Consider the following 22,971-nt stretch of genomic DNA (forward strand, 5'->3'; position numbering starts at 1 on the left):
TTATACCTAATGCATCACAGATTGCTGCACCGTTGCATCGTCTCCGCCGTAAGAATGTTCCGTTTGTGTGGTCAACTGATTGCCAATCAGCCTTTCAGCAGCTTAAAGAGGCTTTATTGAATGATCGTTGTCTGGTCCATTACGACCCTAACAAGCCTCTGGTGTTAGCTTGTGATGCTTCTTCTTTCGGCCTCGGTGCTGTGTTGTCTCACCGAGTCGGTAACATCGAACGTCCTATTGCGTTCGCATCTAAATTGTTAAACAAAGCTCAGTGTAATTATAGCCAATTGGACAAGGAAGCGTTGGCTATTGTGTTCGGTGTCACAAAATTCCATCACTACCTCTATGGTAGACCATTCTATTTAGTCACAGATCACAAGCCCCTGACGTCGCTGTTTCATCCGTCTAAACCAGTTCCTCAGCGGACAGCTCAGAGACTACAACGTTGGGCTCTTTTGTTATCACAATACCAGTATGAGATACTGTATCGCCCTACAGCTCAGCATGCAAACGCTGACGCGCTTTCTAGATTGCCGATTGCTGCGGATGATGTCTTCGATTCCTCTGACGACTCTTGCCATCAGATTGACGCCGATGAGCATCAATCCCTCCGGGATTTTCCGATTGATTATCGTCAGGTGGCACGTGAGACAGCTACGGATCCTCATCTGAGTTTACTATTACGTTTTGTTCAACGTGGTTGGCCGTCCAAGGCAAAGGACATATCGGATCCTGTGGTTCGTCGCTATTATCCACAACGTCATCTGTTGTCTGTTTCGCACGGAGTTTTGCTGTTACGCACCGAGAATGACCAGCTTCGTGTAGTGGTTCCCCAAGTGCTCCAATCCAAGGTCCTCGACTTGTTGCATCAAGGTCATTGGGGAGTGGTCCGCACCAAGCAGCTAGCCCGCCGTCATTGTACATGGATCGGCATTGATAAGCAGATTACGCAGATGTCTACAGATTGTTCGACGTGTGCCGAACACCAAGCTGCTCCGCCTCAACGCTATTTTGAGTGGGCACGCCCTGCCGGTCCCTGGCAGCGAGTACATATTGATTTCGCTGGTCCATATTGGAATTCTCGTTGGCTCATCGTGATAGATGCATTTAGTAATTTTCCGTTTGTTGTGCCCATGCAGTCTACAACGTCTGCACAAACCATACAGGCGTTGACTTCAATTTTTTGTATTGAGGGTCTTCCAGAAGTTTTAGTGTCTGACAATGGTCCACAATTTACCTCTGCTGAATTTGAAAGTTTTTGTTCTGCCAATGGCATTCGCCATGTTCTTACTCCGCCGATCCACCCTCAATCGAATGGTGCAGCGGAACGTTTTGTACGCACATTCAAGGATCATATGGACCGCCTTCGTGCTACGCACTCTCGTCAGCAGGCCCTCATCACGTTCCTGTCGTCGTACCGGACCACGCCACGCGACGGCCCTTCGCCTGCGGAGCTTCTCCACGGCCGTCGTCATCGCACCCTACTACGGTTGTTGCACCCCCCGGATCGACCCGCCGCTTCTGAGCATCGCACGCGTTTTCAGCGCAACGACGCCGTTTTTTTTCAGAGTTTATCACGGTCGCCGTCGTTGGGAACGTGGTACCGTGATAAGTGTCCAGGGTCGCGGTTTTGATACTGTTCAAGGTGCTACTGGGGTGCACAGGAGGCATCAGAACCAGTTGCGCCGCGCTGGCCGCCCGGATTCTGCCGCTCGTTCTTTGTCCACAGATTTGGTCCGCGGCGGGTTCCAGCCGCGCCTTCCGACTTCGCTGCCGCCCCCAGGGCAGCAGCAGCAGCCGTCGCCGCTACCACGCCGACAGCCCGTCCCGTTGATGCCTCCCGCGCAGCTTCATCCGGGAGCGCCCCAGGTGGTCGCTCCGGCGCCTGCGGTCCCTCTTCAGTCGCCACCGCCCTCGGAGCTGATGGACGTCGACCCCTCAGCCGGGCCGCCTTCCCAAGCGGTGGCTGTGCAGCCTGTCCTGCAGCCGCTTTCCTTGGGCACCCCCAAGGAGTCTGACACTGCAGCGCCTTGTCCGGCGCCCACTCAGCAGCCTTCGACGCAGCGTCAAGAGACGCTGCCTCTCTTCGTGGGTCCCGACGCCCTGTCGCGTCCAGAACCAGAACCTGCGCCCGTGGTCACAGGCGTGCACCCTGACCTCGGTTTTCAGTCGGTGTTTCCCGAGGCCCCGCGCAGCCAATGCTGGGGTGCGGACTGGGGACTGCCCCCGACAACAGTCTCCGCCCCGGTCTCTTCTGCTACGTCTGCGGCCAGACCCCTCCCCCGCCGTCGACGCTCGCCACGTCATTATTCAACGACGGTGCGGCGATTTGGGGGGGGAGGAGTGTTATATCCTAGCCAGTAATGCCAACCGAGCCCGCTGCCAAAAAGGTTGGCAGCATCAAAGTCCGGACGCCGTCCGCATAAGCAGCGCCAGCGATACAGGAAATCGCCGCAAGTCTGCGCGCGCCACCGCTGGCTTCTGGTTTCTTAAGCGCTGGAGTCGCGAGCGCTAGGACAGTTCTGGATTCGCCGCTCAGTTGTATACTCGCCACCGAATTGTGTACCTGCTAGTCAGTTGTGTGTTCATCGCAGCAGAGTTGTTGTTTGTCGTCAGCCGACGCTGACCAAGCCGCTCCGACTCGAACTAGACAGATTTCTGTAGACCATGTTCACCACTGTGTTCTGTGTCGTCGTTAATAAAGATAAGTACCGACTTTCATTTAATCCGAGTGTTTGGGTTTTCATCTTTCTGTTCACTGTTCCAGCGGACCGGTCGGCCCGCTATTAAAAGTGTGGCGGTGACTTCGTAGGCCGTTTCTACAGCGAAGTGTTGTCGCTACGAAGGCCGTCACAAAAGAAAGTGAAGAAGTATTACATGATATGCTGAATGGAATGAACAATCCAATGAGTACAGCATATGGATAGAGAATAAATCGAAGAAAGACGAAAGTAATGAGATGTAGCAGAAATGAGAACAGCGAGAAACTTAACATCAGGATTGATGATCACGAAGTAAATAAAGGAACTCTGCTACCTAGGCAGTAAAATAACCAATGACGGGCACAGCAAGGAGGACATCTAAAGCAGACTAGCACTGCCAAAAAGGGCATTCCTGGCCAATAGAAGTCTATTAGTGTCAAACATAGGCCTTAATTTGAGGAATGAATTTCTGAGAATGTTCGTTTGGAGCACAGCAAGGTATGGCAGTGAAACATGGACTGTAGGAAAACCGGAAAAGAAGAAAATCGAAGACTTTGAGATGTGGTGCTACAGACGAATGTTGAATACTAGGTGGGTCATAAGATAAGGAATGAGGAGGTTATGTGCAGAATAGGAGAGGAAATGAATACATGGTAAACACTGACAAGGAGAAGAGACAGTGTCATAGGACATCTGTTAAGACGTTAGGGAATGACTTCTATGGTACTAGAGGGAACTGTAGAGGGCAAAAAGTGTAGAGGACGACAGAGACTGAAATATACCCAGCTAATAACTGACGACGTAGGTTGCAAGTCCTACTTTGAAATGAAGAGGTTAGCAGAGGAGAGTAAATCGTGGCAGGCCGCTTCAAATCAGTCTGATGATCTGTTACTCAGGTGACATCCGATGACTAGTCCACGTTCGAAGCTTGCCTGACCATCCCATTCTGCTATTACTCCCCTACTGACAAAGTGATAGTCCCCGCCTCATTTTGTACTGGCGTGTTTCCCTATCGTGACATCTAGTGGACAATTCCGCATTACACAGGGGTGTCGCGATACATTTGATCAGATAGTATGTACTGCCGTATTATACTTCATTTTCATTATAAGTCATATTCACCTCTTCGTCTCTAGGGTGTTTCCTGGTCCAATACGATTGTTTTTCTGCTTCTCTTGATAGTTCCTAACATTCATCTCTTCTGTTACTCACGTCCTCGCAAGATCTGGTAGAAAAGCCCCTTTAGCTGAGTGGTCAATGCTGCTGACTGCCATATGGAAGACCCGGGTTCGATTCGTGGCAATGACAAGGATTTTTCCTTGGTTTAAGGACTGTACTAGTGTGCATTTGACCTCGTGAGGCCAACTGGAGAGCTACTTGACCGAGGAGTAGCGGCTCCAGATCACAAAAACTGACAACGGCAGGAAGAGCGTTGTGTTGACCCCAATCCCCTCCAGCCGCAACCAACGCTCACACGATGACATGGCGGTCGGTCGGTGCCGACAGGCCCGCCAGGGCCGCTAGACAGAGTGCAGAGAGAGAGTTACGGAGTGGCGCTCCAATATCCTTCATACTTATAGGATCAGTAAATGATGGCTCGGTAATATTCACACCTGTTACGCTATAATAATGGTAATTTTTTTTACATTTATGTAATATATATTACCCACTCTTCTAGGATATGAAATGACAGCACTATAGTTACTTTGCTCAGGTTTTTATTATTGTTGCTATGTTAGCTTACCTGATTACAGTTAGATACAGAAAAATATAATACCACCGTTCAGCACGCCGTATAGGGTGACTACACTTCCATTGCTACGGGGATGTAGGCGCTCTGCTGTCTAGGAAACAAATATATTACATTTAGTAACTACACATCTCTAAAAAGGGCCATCACAGAAGTTGGGAAGGAAGACATAGGTACAAAGAAGGTAGCTGCGAAGAAACCATGGATAACAGAAGAAATACTTCAGTTGATTGATGAAAGGAGGAAGTACAAACATGTTCCGGGAAAATCAGGAATACAGAAATACAAGTCGCTGAGGAATGAAATAAACAGGAAGTACAGGGAAGCTAAGACGAAATGGCTGCAGGAAAAATGTGAAGACATCGAAAAAGATATGATTGTCGGAAGGACAGACTCAGCATACAGGAAAGTCGAAACAACCTTTAGTGACATTAAAAGCAACGGTGGTAACATTAAGAGTGCAACGGGAATTCCACTGTTAAATGCAGAGGAGAGAGCAGATAGGTGGAAGAATACATTGAAAGCCTCTATGAGGGTGAAGATTTGTCTGATGTGATAGAAGAAGAAACAGGAGTCGATTTAGAAGAGATAGGGGATCCAGTATTAGAATCGGAATTTAAAAGAGCTTTGGAGGACTTACGGTCAAATAAGGCAGAAGGGATAGATAACATTCCATCAGAATTTCTAAAATCATTGGGGGAAGTGGCAACAAAACGACTATTCACGTTGGTGAGTAGAATATATGAGTCTGGCGACATACCATCTGACTTTCGGAAAAGCATCATCCACACAATTCCGAAGACGGCAAGAGCTGACAAGTGCGAGAATTATCGCACAATCAGCTTAACAGCTCATGCATCGAAGCTGCTTACAAGAATAATATACAGAAGAATGGAAAAGAAAATTGAGAATGCGCTAGGTGACGATTAGTTTGGCTTTAGGAAAAGTAAAGGGACGAGAGAGGCAATTCGGACGTTGCGGCTAATAATGGAAGCAAGGCTAAAGAAAAATCAAGACACTTTCATAGGATTTGTCGACCTGGAAAAAGCGTTCGACGATATAAAAAGGTGCAAGCTGTTCGAGATTCTGAAAAAAGTAGGGGTAAGCTATAGGGAGAGACGGGTCATATACAATATGTACAACAACCAAGAGGGAATAATAAGAGTGGACGATCAAGAACGAAGTGCTCGTATTAAGAAGGGTGTAAGACAAGGCTGTAGCCTTTCGCCCCTACTCTTCAATCTGTACATCGAGGAAGCAATGATGGAAATAAAAGAAAGGTTCAGGAGTGTAATTAAAATACAAGGTGAAAGGATATCAATGATACGATTCGCTGATGACATTGCTATCCTGAGTGAAAGTGAAGAAGAATTAAATGATCTGCTGAACGGAGTGAACAGTCTAATGAGTACACAATATGGTTTGAGAGTAAATCGGAGAAAGACGAAGGTAATGAGAAGTAGTAGAAATGAGAACAGCGAGAAGCTTAACATTAGGATTGATGGTCACGAAGTCAATGAAGTTAAGGAATTCTGCTACCTAGGCAGTAAAATAACCAATGACGGACGGAGCAAGGAGGACATCAAAAGCAGACTCGCTATGGCAAAAAAGGCATTTCTGGCCAAGAGAAGTCTACTAATATCAAATACCGGCCTTAATTTGAGGAAAAAATTTCTGAGGCTGTACGTCTGGAGTACAGCATCGTATGGTAGTGAAACATGGACTGTGGGAACACCGGAACAGAAGAGAATCGAAGCATTTGAGGTGTGGTGCTATAGACGAATGTTGAAAATTAGGTGGACTGATAAGGTAAGGAATGAGGAGGTTCTACGCAGAATCGGAGAGGAAAGGAATATGTGGAAAACACTGATAAGGAGAAGGGACAGGATGATAGGACATCTGCTAAGACATGAGTGAATGACTTCCATGGTACTAGAGGGAGCTGTAGAGGGCAAAAACTGTAGAGGAAGACAGAGATTGGAATACGTCAAGCAAATAATTGAGGACGTAGGTTGCAAGTGCTACTCTGAGATGAAGAGGTTAGCACAGGAAAGGAATTCGTGGCGGGCCGCATCAAACCAGTCAGTAGACTGATGACCAAAAAAAGAAAAAAAAAACTACAAACACAAATTAAAACTACAACTATAGCGATCTGTAGATAACCTCAGACTGGAAAACCAGTTTCAAGCACCGCTGTTTAGGAAGAAGAGCGAGTCTACTGGGACGTACTGCAAGACCAGTCTCCGCCAATGCCAACGATCATGTGAACAGGCGCTCCTGTTGACAGGCGAAGGCTTCTCGAGGCAGTTAAATTACGGCACGCCCGCGGCGCGTGTGTGTTGACCAGAGTCAATTTCCGCGAAGGATGCCTTACTTAAGGTCGCGGCGTGGCGAGCAGTTACCGCAGCTGTTTGTTTCTCTTGAGTCTGTCTGCCTTTGAGACGGAGTCATCACCCCGGCCGAAAATAGATGCTTTTCCTCGCTAGGCGTCTGCTTGCGGAAACACTAGTCGCAAGCGTTACAAACACTTAACGAACGTCCACTCACAGCTCCAGAATAAATATTTCCATCCTGCCAGTTTACAAAAGCCTTGATCCATTCCCTTGAAAAATATGTTAAACCTAACTTTTATTTATCTTACAATTTACAAAACGCACATAGAAATTTACAACCGGGGTAGCAAGACACTAATCATTCTGTTTTAAGGGAAGATAAATTTATTGATTGGCGACTCCATAGAGTGATTTGAGGAATGGAAGGCGAAACATAATGCATAATGCGACTGGAAAGATGGAAACAATGTCCAAGAGTAATTAGTATTTACTGGAGTCACAGACGGACCACTCTCAATCTGCATCTGGCGTAGAAAGTGAAATGCGTCTTGACTCCAAAGACACTAGGAGTATGCTCATGGGAACAGATACGCCATGAAGCTCCGGACATTCGCCGTTCTTAATCTATACGGAGAACCAAACACTGTGCAGTAGCAGTTAAGAAGCTTCACTCGCATTCAAGAGAAGAAGAGTTATAATCTTCGTCTGGTCTTCCAAATTTAGATTTCCCGTGGTTTCCCTAGATCACGTTAAGCAAATGCCAGTATGCCCCAATGGAAAGGTCACAGCCTATTCCCAGCATTGTCCCTGGCCATCTGAGGTAGTATTCCATCTCTATTTACCTCGTCATCGACTGGACGTTAAACCCAATCTTCCATCCTTCATATACACGGAGTGATTCAGCTGCCCCTACCAATGTGTTTTATGCAACCTGCAGCGCCTTCAGATAACGCGTGCAAGATTTTCATATTCTCTCGTTTCCTTCGCTATGCATAAGCTACACTCATGCTCATAAATTAAGGATAATGCTGATACATGGTGAAACAACGCTCTGGTGGGCGGTTTGCGGGTTTAAATCACCTCGGGGTTTGGCCAAGCGGTGCATCTGACCTGCGGTCGACGCATGGTGACAGTAGTCCACATACGCAGAGGTGTGTTGGTGCATGTCACAGTACTCTGTAAGTGTGCAGACGTTTTCAGACGAACTAATGATGACTGGGTGTGAAAATGGCTCAAAGAACACACATTAATGGGGGGTAGAATACTAGGGCGACTGGAGGCTAGTTCAACACAGCTGATCGTAGCATGGGCCCTCCGTGTGCGACAGAGTGGGATCTCAAGATTATGGCAACGATTCCAGCAGACAGGAAACGTGTTCTGGCGCTACAGTACGGGACGTCCACAGTGTACAACACCAGTGCCCACAGACGGCCACGGAGTACTGCAGGTAGCCTTGCTCGGAACCTTACTGCAGCCACTGGAACAGTTGTCTCCAGACACACAGTCTACAAACGACTGAACAGACATGGTTTATTCGCCCAGAGACCTACAAGGTGCATTGCACTGACCCCTGGTCACAGGAGAGCCCGTAAAGCCTGGTTTCAAGCACACAGTACATGGTCATTGGAACAGTGGTCCCTGGTTATGGTCACGGACGAGTCTGAACAGTTATTCTCGCCGGGTTTTCATCTGGCGTGTACCAGTAACCAGATGCCAACCCCTCAATGTCCTTGAAAGGGACCTGTATGGACGTCCGGGTTTGATGGTGTGGAGTGGGATTATGATTGGTGCACGTATACCCCTGCATGTCTTTGAGAGAGGAACTGTAACAGGTCAGGTGTATCGGGACGTCATTTTGCACCAGTATATCCGCCTTTTCAGGGGTGCAGTGGGTCCCACCTTCCCCCTGATGGATGATAACGCACGGCCCCACCTAGCTGCCATCGTGAAGGAGTACCTTGAAAAAGAAGATATCAGGCGAATGGACTGGTTTGCCTGTTCTCCGGACCTAAGCCCATCGAGCACATCTGGGATACTCTCGGTCGACGTATCGCTGCACGTCTTAAAACCCCTAGGACACTTCAAGAGCTCCGACAGGCACTGGTGCAAGAATGAGAGGCTATATTCCAACAGCTGCTCGACCACCTGATCCAGAGTATGCCAACAAGTTTTGCGGCCTCTGTACGTGAGCATGGTGATCATATCCCATATTGGTGTCGGGGTACATGTGCAGGAAACAGAGTTTTGTAGCACATGTGTTTCGAGACTGTAGGACTTAATAAACTACATCAAGGACTGCAGTTTTAGAGGTTGCTTTCAAAAGGAACAGACGGTCGCTGACCTGAATGTTGAGTCCAGATTTACAAAAATTACATGTATAGTGTTTCTTTTGGTGCATTGCACTGTGTGCTTCATAAATATGTACACTGAAGGAGAAAAGGAGTAACTGGACATTTTTAGATATAGGCTGTAGAAAAATGTACAGATAAAATGTCAAAACGAAGATGTGCCCAGAAGAGATGAAAAAAAAAAGAACGAGAATGATTTTGACGCGCAAGAGAGTAATTAAATACATTCGGATACTTCCTGAGAAGGGCACAACTGCTGCACGACATCTGTGCAGGAAAACTGGAAGCTACATAATGTCACGAAAGGATCCAATTACGAAATGATGTATGAAAATCTTGTGACGAAGATGGAAGCTGAAGATAAAAGTGTGGAAGAACACTCACAAGCCATCTCCCTAGACATGCAATTAGAAAGTCGCTTGCTATTCTTTTCACTTAGTCGAAGTAAAAGATGCAGTATTTGCCAGAAGGAATTCCAAGTGTTGAAGGTTAGCCAGTAGTGAACAACTGAGTACAATACGTCATCGATACCACACAGAAGTATCACTCACTTCAATAACACATTATCCCACACACTCGTTCAGTCCACATTTAAAGAAATTGTATTAAACACACCAGCCTACTGGCGTGTACCACGAAGGCTACGTGTCATGGCATGAACGTCATAAAACACCAAAAGAACCAGAGATCTATTATCATACATGATCGCGCAACCACTGCCCCCAATTTTGTGGAGTAATTTGAGCTGGGTTCCTGCGCGCTTATCTCGTCCAATAGGGGTCAGATCTGCTCACTAAGGTTGAGATCACGTGACCTAGCGGGTTACACAAGCGGTCCTAAGGGCGTAGAATGTTCCTCAAACAATTCACAACTCGGAAGCGATTGGGAGATGCATTTTCTTCTTGAAAGTACTGGTCGCCTGTGGGATGCTGCACATGAACGATTGGTCTGAGGGATGTACATCTATATGATCACTTTGCAATTCAGACTTGACAGAGGGTTCAGACACACACTTTCAGAACATTCCTCGACCGTTCCACTCTCAAACAGCACATGGGAAAATTTAACACTTTAATCTGTCCGTGCGAGCTCTGATTTATTTTATTACGATGATCATTTCTCCCTATGTAGGTGTGAGTCAACAACATGTTTGGTATGCGGAGAAGAAAGCTTGTGATTGAAGTTTCGTGAGAAGTCGCCACAACGGAAAACGTCTTCGTTTGAATGCCACCAAAAGTCGTCAGTCATATCCGGACACTCTCCCATTTTTCGCGATAATACTAAACAAGCTACTCTTCATTGAACTTTATCGACGTCCTTCTGTTCAGTAAGTATTCCATACTGCATCCCTGTACTTCAGAAGAGGACTGTCAAGTGTAGTTCAGGCACTCTCTTCAGTAGATTTGTTGCATTTCCCAAGCGTTCTGCCAATTCTGATGTGTCGGGTGAGCATTTAGCATACCACTGAGATGCTACAGAATCCATTTCGGTGACCTGCAGTGATAGATTATGTGAATTAAACGAAAACAAAGTCGCGCAATGGGAAACAGCTTCCCTAATTATATTATCAGAGGTGGCCCAATTAACCATGAAATATCGGCACCTTACCACACATTGACATATTGATACTGGGGCCCAACAAACTAACAAAAGAAATTAAGGGTCACCATAACAATATAATTTACTGTTAAAAGACGTCAAACAAGTTTCACCCTCTCAGCCAAGAATACTACTAATTATCAAGGCAACAAGAAATTGAAATCTTGAATGATAGCCTTAGCACAGGTAGGTATATATGGGATAGAAACGATATAAAACAGTTTTCACGAATGTGATCAATGAATACAGAACAAGTTAGTGTGCTAAAGAAAAGTCCCGGAAAATAATGAACAAACACCAGCACTCTCGCCTAAGCGCATAGTGGGTGCAACTATCTGGCTGTAAAGGTCAGATCAGTAAAGCGCAGCCTTGCTGAAAACTAAATGACTTCGTGTTTACCTCATTTCGTTGAATGAAAATATGGTCCATGCTTACCACTCTAGTGATCTACGAGAACAGACGATGGTTGTAGTAGTGGCTGAGAAGTTCAGCCCTGCCCTCTGACTTTTGTTCTAAGTTGGAGACATGTCGCTCTGCCGCTCTACGGTGAAGCATATTGTACTCAGTGACACTTTTATTATCCTTCTCTACAAAACTTACCTGGTTCTGTCAGCACCAGAATCTTTCCAACCATTTGTAACACACCCAAGTTCTGACCAAAAATAATAAACATGTTAACAAATTGCCTATTTTTACAGATTATACCATGGTTCAGAAATTTCTTTTCAGCCTACAGTTGCAAGGTAAAATTTTATTAGTTTACCTAGGTTTCGATGCCAATAATGGTATCTTCTTCACAACAAAAATTAAATCACTGGCATCGAAACCTTGGTAAACTAATAAAATTTTACCTTGAAACTGGAGGATGAATTTTTTAATTCCAGAACAATTCACGGTTGCTGAAGCGCTGCACTATATTAAAGATTTGTATACCATAGTTAACAAATCAAATACATTTCTCCCTGAGAGTGGGATACAAGACGGAAAACTCCCCCGATATACGACAGATTCACAGCCAATGAGTAGGCACGCACGTACACATATGTAGTAACTCTTTTCTGCTACCAAAATAATTACTATGAGCCAGTCAGAGGTCTCCTTACTAAATTTTGAACAAAAATTCCATTCAGACCCCTTTGGGCCTAATGACTATGTCCCATTCTAGCAGTGTTATGTTTCCTCCTTTTCTTCAGATCTTATCTTTGCTAAAAGGCATTCTCTGTACTTCATACACAATGAAACTATAACGGACTGCAACCTCGCTTGCAAAGCACTCTTCTCAATGTGTTCCTCACTTATATTTTTATGATCCATCCAGTTCCCCTTGTGACTGTCGACTTTCACCAGCCAGCTGCAGCACAATACAAGGAGCGATCGCTGTACCTAAAGGAAACGAGACAGAGACAGAATTGCAATCATTGGCACTTGTTATTATTGCTCTCAGTTTTCATGCAGCATCATTGATTTGATTTTAATTTACTAGTCGGATCTGCGTATTGGATTATTAAATAGATTATGCGACAATTCTGGTAAAAGCTGCCATGTAATCCAACAAATGCAGTCTTTGGTTTGCCTTCACCACAACATTGTCTATGTAATGTTTCCAATTTAAGTTGTCCTTAGGTATTGGATGGTAATAATTAAAGTACAGTTAGTCACAGAGGTCCACTGTGCGGTGTAATTACCGTATGGCAGCGAAACTTGCTAGATACGCTAATGCGTTAATGCGAAACCGATATATGCTGGGAAAAGTTAGTTCGAGTTTTGGCCACCAGGTGCAAATCCGGCGCTGGATACTGTGTGATGATATGGCATCCACACTGTCATTTGACGGGCCATAACGTGAGTGAACAGTATGGCTGTCAATAAGAGAGACCGAGCACTGTTTCGTGTGAACGGCAGCAATTACACTGCTAGCCGGCAGCAGTTGGCGAGCGGTTCTAGGCGCTTCAATCTGGAACCGCGCGATCGCTACGGTCGCAGGTTCGAATCCTGACTCAGGCATGGATGTGTGTGATGTCCTTAGGTTATTTAGGTTTAAGCAATTCTAAGTTCTAGGGAACTGATGACTTCAGATGTTAAGTCCCATAGTGCTCAGAGCCATTTGAACCATTTTTTGAATTACACTCCTGCACTGAGAGAGTATCGCCGACTGAAAGGTCTGAGGAGAGGCCCAATGTCACTAAATGGTTTAAAGAAGATGAAGCTGAAATTCGAAAACGGGTGAGCTTGGTGTGGCGCTGGGAAGAAGAGATGTCCTACCACAGTTGAAGTTACTGACGAGGTTGCTGTTGCCGTAACTAACCATGCAGCACTAGTTCCAGGTGGTGCTGGTGCTCGTGCAGTGTCACGAAAATTATCTAATGGTTAACAGAACGGAAAGTCCCTCTCATATTTCTCTGAGTAATTCGATCTTCCTCTCTAATTTCATGCGGTGAAAAGCCGCTATTCATTCACGTGCGGACTTCCCACGCAGCGTCTCTCGTCATCCGGGTGGTCCGGTGACAGGCAGGCTCTGCTGATCATGAGACGGTTAAGCCGACGGGTGTGAGGGAGTCGAGTGAATGCTTTCCAGACGCCGACATTGTCATAAGAGCGGCGGCGACACGCCCACAGGGGCCTGATGGAGCAGCTGGGCTAGAAATTCCGTTACTTCGCAGAAACTTAGTGGAAACCGTTTCTGGCGGGCTACCAGCGAGGCGTGGAAGACTTGTGTTCCCAGGCAGTCTTGGCGGGCAAATTCCCGCGTTTTCTGCAAAATCGTAACTGTGATTGGCTTGCCCAGGGCATAGCTCCGTGACGTAGCAAAATCGGCGCAGAAATTGGCACCAAGAATCTCCATTGGTGGAAAGGTAGTGCTTCGGCAATAGAGTGGAATTTCCCGCCAGTTTTCGAGTTGCTTATTGGAACGTTTAACCACGGCCACTGTCGTGGGGTCGGGAATGTTCTGTGTTCGGTTTGTACGGGTGCTCTTGTAAGGGTCGGCTCTCGCCTTTCGGTCGGAGTAGGTTACAAGACTGAGCTCTCGCTGCTCTGGACAGCCTGCCTTCCGTTGGCTGTCTAATATACTTTTATTTAATTGCAACTGTTTGACGAAGTTGCTGAAGTTCCGACTTCAACGTAACTTTCTGAGTACAGTTGGCAATTGAGCGTTCTGCGTACAAGCGGCCTATGTTGTCTGTCATGAGCAGTTTTGGCTAAAGTTGACTGTATCGGAGTTACTGTGTGACTTCGCTTGTTAAAATCAATCACTGTACCGTCAGTGATTGTGTGAGAAGCCATCTTCGTCTCCCTCAGAGGCGCATTTGTATTGCTAGGAAGTCTTTAGTCTGGAACAACCAGATGAGTATAATTTGTTTCGGGCTATACTCGCGACATTATCATCACCACGACGGGACGTCAAAGCAACCAGCCATCGCCACCGGTACGCCAGGTCGTGTTCTTGCAGTTAAGAAGACAACTTGGTAATGTATGTCCGCAGCACCGGCAGATTAGGGATTTTCCTAGGTGATAATCAGAGCTCAGCAGAGCGTGCCTGTTCGTCTTTTTCTAACTTTGTTTTGTCTTGGGTGTTCATTGTCTGAGTTCTCACTACTGTAGAAGCAATTAATGTTGGGTTGGCTGTGTGTTTCTCTTAAGATTTGAGTTGCAAGGAATTGGCTCCACATACCACTTCGTCATAAATGTCACAATCTAGTTTAGGGACAACTTCACCTTCACAGCAAATATTTGAGTATCCAATTTGAGCCAATTTGATGTATTGTAAAAGTTTCATGTGTTTTGTTTATTATTTTGAGTTTAGTCATAATAAATCACATTGTTATTTTGGACAGAACTGTCATTCTGTTAATCGGTAGAGCAACCCTTTCATTTCTCACTACGTTAATGAAACTTTCCTTTATTTAACTTATTTATCAAATTAAATTATTGCAGGTGCCAAACTCTTTTCTACTCCATTTGCAGGGTCGATTAGAGTCAGTTCGCGTTTCTTTTTAATCCATGTGCAACAGCAAAAGTCGGAGTTAGAATGGGGGGGGGGGGGCTTAGAGCATCATTTATATATGAAGATTCTAGAAGAATTTAGTGTTAAAGACACTGCTATCCCTGGCACCTGTACAAGATCCAAACGGTGCAGCACACGCAACCTCATGATCTGCAGCGCATTCTGAATTTGCTCTTCGATTTCTGGCACGGATCGAAGTTGATGACATGTGGCTGGGCAATATTGTATAGAGTGACGACGCACGTTTTATACTACAAGTTACAGTGAGTAAACATAATTGCCGAATTCGGGATATTAGGAAATCCCCAGGGACCTGTCATGTGTACCGTGACATTTGCGCGCTATCGTGACCTCCCTGTACAGCTTGTGATTCCTGCTTTAGAAGCGTGCAACTGCTTTCATGCAAGATAGGTCAACATCTTACGTCGCTCGCCCAATGAAAGATCTGCTTAATGCAACGTTCCACGGACGTATTATCTCCAGAAGTTTTCCAGATGTATGGCATGCAGGATCATCTGATATGAGTCCATGTGACTATTGGTTCTGGGGATATCTAAAAGATCATGTTTACCAGAGACACGTTCGGTCTCTACCTTATCTGAAGACAGTATACAGGAACACTTCACTCAGATTCCACTAGAACTGCTTTGAGCACGTGGTTTTGCAGTATCTCGTCACCATCTCTCGTGGTCATACTGAAGAAATTGTGTAAGTGGCAGTTAATAATGAAATCAAATCATTTTTTTTCACTTGTTTTACCTTTCTTGCCCACGAACCGTTCGTAATCCATTACACATGGAAACATTTCTATACACCTTTCTTGCCACTCACAGCGTCAGATTTATACCTGGTGGCCAAAACTGAAACTAATTTTTTCCGGTGTAAATCGGTTCTGCATTAAAGCATTAGCATATCTACCAAGTTTCACTACCATACACTGGACTTCACTGAGAAGCTGCACTTTAATTATAGCCAACCGGTATTTAGTTGAATCTACAAGCTTTAAATCTGTTTTATTCATCGTGTAGCTGAAATGTAACTGATCTTTTTTGAGTACTTATGAGGAGGACAAAATTTTAGTAGGGTTAATGTCCATTTTTCATGCCATTAAGATATCTTATCTAAATCATTTTGTAATTTGGTCTGTTCTGCTGATGACTTAACCACACGGTAAACGACAGCATCATCTGAAAACAGTCTAAGAGGGCTGTTCGATTTCTAAACTATGTAGTTCATATATATTAAGAACCCCAGACATCACTTCGGCTTCTCTAGATGACTCCCCGTCACATACTACGAACCGTGATCGCTCTGCAAGAAAACGACTCCAGTCGCACAACTGGAACAATATTCCGTACGCACGAAATTCGATTAGAAGCCGCTTGTAAGGATCAGTGTCAGAAAGCCTTCTGAAAATCTGTCACTAAGGTACCAACTTGAGATGCCCCGTCGATAGCTCTGTAGCACTAGCCGGCGTTAGAGATTGCAGACGTATCAGCTGTCCTATTTCATCACAATTAAATATCCCTCACACCAGATTACTTCCATCCCCTTCTTTAACAGTGCGGGGTTGGCAAGCGGTAGCCATCACCTGGTGTGGATACCAACAAACTCGTACTCTCTCGTCCGCAGCTCGTGGTCTAGTGGCTAGCATTGCTGCCTCTGGATCACGGGATTTTCTCTTCCTGGGGACTGAGTGTTTATGTTGTTCTGATCATTTCATTATCATCATCATTCGTGACAATGGCTAGACCGGTCTGCGTAAATTTTGGACTGTGAAAAAAATTGGGACTCTGTACAGACGCTTATGACCGCGCAGTTGAGTGCCCCACAAACCAAAACATCATCATCATAATCATAATCATCAACATCATCATCATTGTACTCTCTCAATGTCGTATACCACCGTAGACCGTGACTCATCAGTCCAGACGACCTTCTTCCACACTTTAAGCGTCCAACGGATGCATACTAATCTTCGATGCTGTGACGTTCGGTGAGCAAGAAATACACGAGCAAGGCGGTGATTCCCTAACTCCACAGCGAGGAGGTGGATGATTTGTTATCCAGCACATAACTAGCGAGTGGACTGCGGCACTATGGCCCTCTATCTGGTGTTACAAATCGCAATAGTAGGTGGTGACCCCCGTCATCAGCGAGTATGTCCTCGATATGGTATCAGGCGAAGAGGTCATTGCCTGCAAGACCTCAGAGATGCATGCCGTATGTGTCTGTCGTGTGTATAGATTAAATATTTTCAATCTGAGCTCCTGAATGACTGAAAAATTGAAATTGCTTACCCTATATGCAATGTACCGAGTACTGTGAATGATTACTTACTAAACGCAGTAGTGAAACTATATTGAATAATACAAAAATATTACAGTGCCTTTTATATAAAAAATAACATTTTACCCACAGTTAATAAATTTGACATACACTAGTGACATTTATAATGAATAAAGACAAAAATGTGAGCAAGAACAAGTAGCATAGAAAATAAGTGCATCGAAAGAGTAGTATTAGATTGGCGCATATGTTCGTACTATCTTTGTTTTGTTCGTTGGTATTCCAGTTTCTATGGATTTATTTATCCATTGTCATTTTTATGAGCAGTTCACTGCTGCTATTTGAATTTACATATTGTCACTTTGTTATTTGGATATACTGGGTGGAGCTGTGGATGCTAGGAAATGGAGTGCCAAGTAGAGAAATTGGAACATTTCCGACGTTTTCTTGTGTTTGAGTTCAACAGAGGAGTGACAGCAGCGGATGCAACCAGAAACATTTCCGCCGTGTATAGGGATAATGCCATTGGACAGCGCACGGCAGCAAACTGTTTTTCTCGTTTTAAGGAGCATCGTTTTGACAGTAGTGACTTTCAACGTTCAGGAATACCTTCGGAGTTTGATGAAGATCGTTTAAATGCATTAATCCATAATGATCCCCAACAATGTACTCGAGAACTGGCAAATGCGATGAACTGTGATCATTTCACCATCGATCGATATGTGCGTGGGGAAGGAAATTCGGCTCTATGCTAAAATCACAGTTGGCTAGTGAACAACACCGACCATTCCTATCCTCTATCACTGCTGGTGATGAGGAATGGTTGAGCCCAAACATAGCAGAAACTCCTTGCACAAAGACCTGAGCACATTCACAAAAGATAATGTTATGCATCTGGTGTAACAGTGACGGTGTAGTGCACTACGACTTGCTTCCCAGAGGTGTAACCATCACTGTTGACATTTAATGTCAACGACTGAGACGTCTTCCTAAAGCAATCCAAGAACAACGACCAGGAAGACTGCGTGCAGTGATGCCACTCCACGATAACGCCCACCGGCATTCTGCTAGACTGGCAAAAAAACACTATACAGCAGTTGGATTGGGAAGTCATTCTTCACCCACCTTATACACCTGATATTGCGTTCTCAGATTTTCACCTTTGCCGCTCTTTATCGAACAGCCTTCGTGGAAATTCCTTACCGGACGTACAGTCGCGGATTCTATAATTTACTCCAACGTTGGCAGGCTGTTGTGAACAGTGAAGCAGAATACATTAATGGGCAACGGCCATGCCGCAGTGGGTACACCGGTTCCCGTCAGATCACCGAAGTTAAGCGCCGTCTGGCGTGGCCAGCATTTGGATGGGTGACCATCCGGGCCGCCATGCGCTGTTGCCATTTTTCGGGGTGCACTCAGCCTCGTGATGCCAATTGAGGAGCTACTCGATCGAATAGTAGCGGCTCCGGTCAGGGAAAATCATCATAACGACCGGGAGAGCGGTGTGCTGACCTCACGCCCCTCCTACCCGCATCCTCATCTGAGGGTGATAAGACAGTCGGATGGTCCAGATGGGCCACTTGTGGCCAGAAGACGAAGACGGAGAATACATTATTATCACGAAAATCTCTGTTATGTCTATCTGTTGTTCTTATCAAACTTACGGAAAAATGCTACGAACTTATGCACCAATCCAATATATTGTAACTATTAAGCCAACTGAAGATGGGTGAAAGCTCGAATAAGTATACATTAAAACTTGGCTGGTTCCCGTACAGCTGAAAGTAAGAGATTGGAATACATTCAGCAAATAATTCAGGACGCTGAGTTCAAGTGTTTCTCTCAGATGCTGACGGCATATAGAAGGAATTCGTGGCGGGCCGCATCACACCAGTCTAAAAATTGATGATCCCTGAAAATAGCCTATACTGCAGTTTTCAATATGCTTTGTCGAAGAGTGTTATCAAAAGTGAAGCATTTTTTTCTATCTCTGATTTTATTTTCTCCTTTTCATAATCATTACACATTTGCTATATAGTGAAACTTTTCCATTACCTGTTAACGTAAGCGCTAAAGTTATAATTTTACATTGTCTTGTTTTTGGCAAATACTTTCTACATCTACATCTACATCCACATCCATACTCCGCAAGCCACCTGACAGTGTCTGGCGGAGGGTACCTTGAGTACCTCTACCGGTTCTCCCTTCTATTCAAGTCTCGTATTGTTCGTGGAAAGAAGGATTGTCGGTATGCCTCTGTGTGGGCACTAATCTCTCTAATTACTACTAAAAACAGTCTTGATCACGATTTATTTAACAACGTGACCGGTTTCGACCACTACTGTGGTCATCTTCAGACCATTGAGTAGGAACCTCTTTCTGTTGGAGAATCACTACTAGTAGTGATTCTCCAACAGAAAGGTAGTGATTCTCCAACAGAAAGAGGTTCCTACTCAATGGTCTGAAGATGACCACAGTAGTGGTCGAAACCGGTCACGTTGTTAAATAAATCGTGATCAAGACTGTTTTTAGTAGTAATTATTTATAAGACATTGATCACTGCTGTTCCCATAATGCATTCAAAAGTAACTAATCTCTCTGATTTTATCCTCATGGTCTCTTCCCGAGATATACGTAGGAGGGAGCAATATACTGCTTGACTCCTCGGTGAAGGTATGTTCTCGAAACTTCAACAAAAGCCCGTACCGAGAGACTGAGCGTCTCTCTTGCAGAGTCTTCCACTGGAGTTTATCTGTCATCTCCGTAACGCTTTCGCGATTACTAAATGATCCTGTAACGAAGCGCGCTGCTCTCCGTTGGATCTTCTCTATCTCTTCTATCAACTCTATCTGGTACGGATCCCACACTGCTGAGCAGTATTCAAGCAGTGGGCGAACAAGCGTACTGTAACCTACTTCCTTTGTTTTCGGATTTCATTTCCTTAGGATTCTTCCAATGAATCTCATGTCTGGCATCTGCTTTATCGACGATCAACTTTATATGATCATTCCATTTTAAATCACTCCTAATGCGTACTGTGGGGCGGCGGGTGGAATTTTAAATGTTGGTATATAAAAATTCTGTAGAATGTAGAAACACTGCATTTCCCGGCCGATGCACCATATGTGCGGCGGCGGGTGGAATTATTGTTGTTAATATAAATATGTTTGTTTTGTTGAAACACTTCCTATTATTTAGAATGTTAATTATGTTGTCTTTCGCCGTTCTCAACACTGGCTCTCTAACTACAATATTGGCAACCAGAAAGTGATTAGCAAAACGTGAAGCCTGTAATTAGAATTTCTAGTGCCCACTTCATCTGAGAATACACTTATAGTTACAGCTTATAGCTCTGAAGAATTAGGAGATTGTCCGGGATTTATAATCAAAAACGATTTTCTAAAATAGTTGAGTATATTCTGAAAGTCACAGATGAAAAACAAAAGAATCCACACAACCTAACCAACAGAGCAGTTCAGAGTCTAATGCGCTGATGCAACTATAAATGTCCAAATTAAATGTTAAAATGAATGCTCGCCATAATTTGATGATTAGTTTCATCAAAGGCCACGCTAAATAATGGTAGAATGTTTGTCCCGCGGCGGCACGTGAAAATACGACAATACGCAAACTGAAGATCGATAATTAAAGTCATCCCAGAATTAACACTTCACTCGAAAATGATTTCATGGTTACGCGTATCCCGAGTAACTTAATAAGGCATCGGAGGCTGTTTGTAGCAATGATACCGACGCGACGCGACTCCCGACACAGATGGCGTGCTATTCAGCGTTTGGAGAGAACTGGGGCCTTCCTTCCTCGCGCAGCGTTCTTATATATAAAGCCGCGGTGCGGACGGCTAAGGGAACGCCTGATCAAATCGGCTCTCCCGACTAGCCGCTGGGCTAGTAATGCACCACTTTAAGTTACCTAATAAATCATAGCTTCTCTTGCTGATGGCCGATGAAGCTCTTAATTTAAATGTGCATTCAGCACGCAGGTAAGTATTGATAATAAAATTTTGACGTGGCTAAGTTAAATATTTTGGGCGAGAGAATTAATTTAATTACACTGCACGCAGTAGACGAGCTCTGAACTGGCCCTTTGGAGATACGCTATCCCTATAGTTTTATAGGTATTCAAATGAAACTTCTCACATCTTCATAGTTATAGCGGATCTCCAACCTACTTAAATATAAACATCCTAGCCTTATTTATTAGCCTACTTAATCTATCTTGCTTCCTTAAGTTTTAAGACAAAAACCAGAAAATATTGAATTTCAACTAAAATCTTAAATTGTGAGATCCAGAAGACTGTTTCTATTAAATATTTATGAAAAGGAAATCTAATTATAAATTTTGAAGTCTCTAGCTCTTTTCTGTTGCGCCAATGATTTTTACAGAAAAACGTCCATATTTCGAAAATGGTTAAAGTTATGGAACTGATATTCAACACATATTAATTTAGTATTACTCCTGACATGCTAGAAACATTTTAGATTATTTACTTGATTTTTAAAGTATTGCGCAACATTTATGACGTCAGAGCTAGTTACAGCGGACTGGCTGGCACACAATGGAAAGACTGCTGTGAATTTACTATGGCGTGAGTAGGCTGCTTCCCTACAGTACTCCCAGATAATTTATGGAATTAACTGCTTCCAGTTGGTGACCTGCTATAATGTAGCTAAATGATAAGGGATCTTTCTTTCTATGTATTCGCAGCACAATACACTTGTCTACATTGAGATTCAATTGCCATTCTCTGCACCATACGTCAATTCGCTGTAGATCCTCCTGCATTTCAGTACAATTTTCCATTGTTACAACCTCTTGATATACCACAGCATCATCTGCAAAAAGCCTCAGTGATCTTCCGATGTCATCCACAAGGTCATTTATGTATATACTTGGAAGGAGAACAGCATTGGTCGTATTTTTTTGTTTTATTAACCGCAAAATTGATTTTCGGTCACTAAGTGACCATCATCAGTGTTGTAATATACAATTTAAATTGGTAGGCACTGGTGTCAACAAGCTTAGAGCGATCACATCCATGGAGTCGCCAATCAATAGCATTTATGTATATTGTGAATGTACAGGGTGTTTCAAAAATGACCGGTATATTTGAAACGGCAATAAAAACTAAACGAGCAGCGATAGAAATACACCGTTTGTTGCAATATGCTTGGGACAGCAGGACATTTTCAGGCAGACAAACTTTCGAAATTACAGTAGTTACAATTTTCAACAACAGATGGCGCTGCGGTCTGGGAAACTCTATAGTACGATATTTTCCACATATCCACCATGCGTAGCAATAATATGGCGTAGTCTCTGAAGGAAATTACCCGAAACCTTTGACAACGTGTCTGGCGGAATGGCTTCACATGCAGATGAGATGTACTGCTTCAGCTGTTCAATTGTTTCTGGATTCTGGCGGTACACCTGGTCTTTCAAGTGTCCCCACAGAAAGAAGTCACAGGGGTTCATGTCTGGCGAATAGGGAGGCCAATCCACGCCGCCTCCTGTATGTTTCGGATAGCCCAAAGCAATCACACGATCATCGAAATATTCATTCAGGAAATTAAAGACGTCGGCCGTGCGATGTGGCCGGGCACCATCTTGCATAAACCACGAGGTGTTCGCAGTGTCGTCTAAGGCAGTTTGTACCGCCACAAATTCACGAAGAATGTCCAGATAGCGTGATGCAGTAATCGTTTCGGATCTGAAAAATGGGCCAATGATTCCTTTGGAAGACATGGCGGCCCAGACCAGTACTTTTTGAGGATGCAGGGACGATGGGACTGCAACATGGGGCTTTTCGGTTCCCCATATGCGCCAGTTCTGTTTATTGACGAAGCCGTCCAGGTAAAAATAAGCTTCGTCAGTAAACCAAATGCTGCCCACATGCATATCGCCTTCATCAATCCTGTGCACTATATCG

The 22,971-nt window shown here is 44.5% G+C and overlaps 1 protein-coding gene and 1 pseudogene across 1 annotated transcript in view; both read left to right on the forward strand.

Moving 5' to 3' along the window:
* The first annotated feature begins 1,923 nt into the window (after window positions 1-1,923).
* Window positions 1,924-22,971, forward strand: part of LOC126260444 (uncharacterized) — a 50,315-nt gene continuing 29,267 nt past the window's right edge. Inside the window, exon 1 of the mRNA XM_049957773.1 lies at window positions 1,924-2,247. Within this exon, the coding sequence (XP_049813730.1) occupies window positions 1,924-2,247 (324 nt within the window). The remainder of the gene's footprint in view (window positions 2,248-22,971) is intronic.
* On the forward strand, window positions 18,307-18,424 carry LOC126261232 (5S ribosomal RNA; annotated as a pseudogene).

The sequence above is a fragment of the Schistocerca nitens genome, chromosome 5, assembly GCF_023898315.1.
Source record: "Schistocerca nitens isolate TAMUIC-IGC-003100 chromosome 5, iqSchNite1.1, whole genome shotgun sequence".
Lineage (NCBI taxonomy): Eukaryota > Metazoa > Arthropoda > Insecta > Orthoptera > Acrididae > Schistocerca > Schistocerca nitens.